The sequence below is a fragment of the Penaeus chinensis genome, chromosome 9 (genome assembly GCF_019202785.1).
Source record: "Penaeus chinensis breed Huanghai No. 1 chromosome 9, ASM1920278v2, whole genome shotgun sequence".
Classification (NCBI taxonomy): domain Eukaryota; kingdom Metazoa; phylum Arthropoda; class Malacostraca; order Decapoda; family Penaeidae; genus Penaeus; species Penaeus chinensis.
This window is the reverse complement of record NC_061827.1, coordinates 23,513,735-23,518,539: the sequence shown is the minus strand read 5'-3', so window position 1 is coordinate 23,518,539 and position 4,805 is coordinate 23,513,735. Positions and strand designations below refer to the sequence as shown.

The window sequence follows — 4,805 nt, the reverse complement described above, 5'->3', positions numbered from 1 at the left end:
AGGAGACGGAAACTGACAGACATAAAGAAGTGAGTGAGTGAGTGGGTGAGTGGATGGGTGGGTGGGTGGGTAAGTAAGTGAGTGAATGAATGAATGAATGAATGAATGAATGAATGAATGAGTGGGTGAGTGAATGGGAGAGTAAGTTAGTGAGTTATTGAGTTAGTGAGTTAGTGAGTTAACGCACCAGGAGAGAGAGAGAGCGAGAGAGCGAGAGAGAGCAAGAGAGCGAGAGAGCGAGAGAGCGAGAGAACAAGAGAACAAGAGAAAGCGAGAGAGAAAAGAAAGAAAATATACTCAGGGTTTCATTCCTTGAAGTTTGTGCGTAAGGAAACAACAGGTACGGCTTTTGAGAAGACAAAGACGGTACTTTATGGGCGCGAAAAACAGGTTCTTGAAGGATTAGATGAGTTTTGTTTTCATTTTTGTCGCTGGTTTTGTTTTTCTTTGTCTATTCGTTTATCTGTTCATTTATCTATGTATTTATTTGTTTTATGTGCAAAAGCAGAGGATGGTTTTGTTGAAGTTACGTAGACACTTTGGAACCCGAAAGCATAAGCATGGGCGTGGGCGTGCGTGCGTGGGCATGGGCGTGGGCGTGCGTGCGTGGGCATGGGCGTGCGTGCGGGGAGTGTGGTTTGGCACTGGCGGGCGAGGGCGTGGGTGGAGCAGGGATCTCTTACTGGGATTGAGTTCTCGGGCGCTGTGAGGAGTATGTAGGGTCTCGTGCACAGGCCATTGCAGGGAGTGGGAGTGGGAGTGGGAGTGGGAGTGGGAGTGGGAGTGGGAGTGGGATTAGGAGGAGGAGAAGGAGAAGGAGAAGAAGGAGAAGGAGGTAGAGGTGGAGGTGGAGGTGGAGGTGGAGGTGGAGGTGGAGGTGGAGGTAGAGGTAGAGGTAGAGGTAGAGGTAGAGGTAGAGGTAGAGGTAGAGGTAGAGGTAGAGGTAGAGGTAGAGGTAGAGGTAGAGGTAGAGGTAGAGGTAGAGGTAGAGGTAGAGGTAGAGGTAGAGGTAGAGGTAGAGGTAGGAAGTAGGAAGTAGGGAATGGTATAGGAGTAGGAGGGAGTGGGCAAGGGCAAGGAAGGGAGAATGAGAGAAAATGGGTGGGGAAGAGATGAGTGAAATTCGGCAGGGGGAGGAATAAAGGATTGGGTAAGGTACAATAGGGAAATATTGAATAGAGCAGAGTATACAAAATAAGGCGGGAGAAGATTAGAGATAAGTTAAAATCGGGAAAGTCACCCAGGTCGAGGACGAAGACAGAACGACGGTCCTTTTGCAACTCTCTGGAAAGCGGCCCGCCCTTGCAGGCAGGTGCAACGCGAGTCCCAGGGTACACGTGCTGCTCTTGGAACGAAATGCCGGTACGCTCCGACGAAATGAGTGCACGCACGCGCACAGACGCACACTAACAGATTCTATATCTAGTTCTTGGGCGCGCACCGGGACGCGCACCGGGCACGTACACACACACACATACAAATAGATACTCGCGCAAGCACTTAGACCCCCCACCACACCCCCCCTCCAAACCATATTGCAAGTGTTGCCAAGTTCTCCCCCCCCCCTTCTCACCGGTGTGCACAGTGACGTGGACTGCAATGCGGCATCAACTCGGTTCGAAATCCCGCGGTTGAAAGTCTTACAGGCGGAACTCCACAAGGGCGATTATCGCTTGCTCTCGTCAGGGTCTGCAGCGCGGGCAGAAGCGGCAGCATCATTTGTGGGACGAGAGAGGGACAGGGACGGGGAGGGGGAGGGGAGGGGAGGGGGAGGGGAGGGGAGGGGAGGGGAGGGGGAGGGGAGGGGAGGGGAGGGGGAGGGGAGGGGAGGGGAGGGGAGGGGAGGGGAGGGGAGGGGAGGGGGAGGGGAGGGGAGGGAAGAGAAAGAGAGAAAGATAAAAAAAAAACACACAGAAAGAAAGAAAGACAGAAGGTAAGAAAAATAATATAAAAGATTGCAAGAGAAAGGAAAAGAAGAAAGACGAAGAGAGAAAAGGTGAGAGAAGTTGCAAGGTAGGCCAGGGACACGAAGCAGCATCTTAATCCTTCTGCATCCATCATTGAGCATCTATTGGGGGGGGGGGGGGGGGAGGAGGATGGTCGGAAGGAACAGGGGGAGGGGAAGGGTCGAAAGAGGGGAAGAGGAGGATGGTCGGAAGGAACAGGAAGAGGGGAAGGGGCGAAAGAGGGAAGAGGAGGATGGTCGGAAGGAACAGGAAGAGGAGGCTGGTCGGAAGGAACAGGAGGAGGGGAAGGGGCGAAAGAGGGGAAGAGGCAGATGGTTGGACAGAACAGGGGGAGGGGAAGAGGCGAAAGAGGGGAAGAGGCGAAAGAGGGGAAGAAGAGGATGGTCGGACGGAACAGGAAGAGGGGAAGGGGCGAAAGAGGGAAGAGGAGGATGGTCGGAAGGAACAGGAAGAGGGGAAGGGGCGAAAGAGGGAAGAGGAGGATGGTCGGAAGGAACAAGGGGAGGGGAAGGGGCGAAAAAGGGGAAGAGGAGGATGGTCGGAAGGAACAGGAAGAGGGGAAGGGGCGAAAGAGGGAAGAGGAGGATGGTCGGAAGGAACAGGAAGAGGGGAAGGGGCGAAAGAGGGGAAGAGGAGGATGGTCGCAAGGAACAGGAAGAGGGGAAGGGGCGAAAGAGGGAAGAGGAGGATGGTCGGAAGGAACATGAAGAGGAGGCTGGTCGGAAGGAACAGGAGGAGGGGAAGGGGCGAAAGAGGGGAAGAGGCAGATGGTTGGACAGAACAGGGGGAGGGGAAGAGGCGAAAGAGGGGAAGAGGCGAAAGAGGGGAAGAAGAGGATGGTCGGACGGAACAAGGGGAGGGGAAGGGGCGAAAGAGGGAAGAGGAGGATGGTCGGACGGAACAAGGGGAGGGGAAGGGGCGAAAGAGGGAAGAGGAGGATGGTCGGAAGGAACAAGGGGAGGGGAAGGGGCGAAAAAGGGGAAGAGGAGGATGGTCGGAAGGAACAGGAAGAGGGGAAGGGGCGAAAGAGGGAAGAGGAGGATGGTCGAAAGGAACAGGAAGAGGGGAAGGGGCGAAAGAGGGGAAGAGGAGGATGGTCGGAAGGAACAGGAAGAGGGGAAGGGGCGAAAGAGGGAAGAGGAGGATGGTCGGAAGGAACATGAAGAGGAGGCTGGTTGGAAGGAACAGGAGGAGGGGAAGGGGCGAAAGAGGGGAAGAGGCAGATGGTTGGACAGAACAGGGGGAGGGGAAGAGGCGAAAGAGGGGAAGAGGCGAAAGAGGGGAAGAAGAGGATGGTCGGAAGGAACAAGGGGAGGGGAAGGGGCGAAAAAGGGGAAGAGGAGGATGGTCGGAAGGAACAGGAAGAGGGGAAGGGGCGAAAGAGGGAAGAGGAGGCTGGTCGGAAGGAACAGGAGGAGGGGAAGGGGCGAAAAAGGGGAAGAGGCGAAAGAGGGGAAGAAGAGGATGGCCGGAAGGGAGAGGGGGAGGGGAAGGGGCGAAAAAGGGGAAGAGGAGGCTGGTCGGAAGGAACAGGGGGAGGGGAAGGGGCGAAAGAGGGGAAGAGGAGGGGTGGAATTAGATCTGCTTATCTCGTTCCGAGGGGTCTATCTGCAGGGATCTTTGTTAGTGGGATTATGAAGGGTCTTATTATATTACCGTTTTTTTATAGTTATTATTTTATTTTTGTTATTTTATTATATTTATGAGGACTTTTTCATCAGTTTAATGGTCTCTTAATGTAATTTAGTTCTTTGGGCCTTACACACATTTCCCACAAGTTTTTTCTCCTCATTATCATTATCTCCTGCAAGACGCGCATGACGTGATTTATCTCATTATAATTCGAGATACTGACATGCAATCGATAGCCTTAATGCGGGATTAATGCTCATTTGATTAGACTCTAGATTTGATGGGCGCCGAGGTCATCATACCCAAACTTAAGAGAATGTTGTTGTTGTTGTTGTTGTTGTTGTTGTTGTTGTTGTTGTTATGTTTTGGATTGGAATCTGTACTGGTAATGCTTGTCGATTTGGTTATGGGTGTTGCGGTTGGTAGTGATGGTCATCATCATCAATCAATCAGTCAATCATCATTATTATTATCATTATCATTGTTATTATTACTGTTGTTGCTATTGTTGTTGTCGTTATTATTGTTATTATTGTTATTATTATTATATTTGTTATTGTTCTTATGATGATGATGATATTATTATTATTATTATTATTATTATTATTATTATTATTGTTGTTGTTATTGTTGTTTTGTTGTTGTTATTGTTGTTTTGTTGTTGTTGTAGTTGTTGTTATTGTTATTATATTTTTTATTCGTATTGTTAACGTTATCATTATCATTATCGTTGTCGTCGTCATTCGTCTTCTTATTATTGTTATTGGCATTGTTTTCATTATTATTATTATTATTATTATTATTATTATTATTATTATTATTATTATACGACCGCCATTCTGCACATAGAGCCTGGCAAGCGACCAGGCCTGTGAATTCCTAACGGCATCGCTGGCTGGATGAGACTAGGACGCACACGCTGATACAGACAAACACAAAGGGAGAGGGCTAGGGAGAGAGGCATTGGGAAATGTTTTTTTTACTGCGTCTTTGTAATTCTCTCTTTCTTTCTTTCTTTCTTTCTTTCTTTCTTTCTTTCTTTCTTTCTTTCTTTCTCTCTCTCTCTCTCTCTCTCTCTCTCTCTCTCTCTCTCTCTCTCTCTCTCTCTCTCTCTCTCTCTCTCTCTCTCTCTCTCTCTCTCTCTCTCATTCTCATTCTCATTCTCATTCTCATTCTCTCATTTTCCCCTCCTTCCTCCCTTCCCTA

General features: G+C 49.7%; 1 protein-coding gene across 1 annotated transcript in view; it reads left to right on the top strand.

Moving 5' to 3' along the window:
- Positions 1-612: 612 nt before the first annotated feature.
- The window catches only part of LOC125028719, a 34,368-nt gene continuing 30,175 nt past the window's right edge, over positions 613-4,805 (top strand). The window contains exons 1-3 of the mRNA XM_047618198.1: positions 613-705; positions 1,245-1,362; positions 1,543-1,687. Coding sequence (XP_047474154.1) covers positions 613-705; positions 1,245-1,362; positions 1,543-1,687 — 356 coding nt within the window. The remainder of the gene's footprint in view (positions 706-1,244; positions 1,363-1,542; positions 1,688-4,805) is intronic.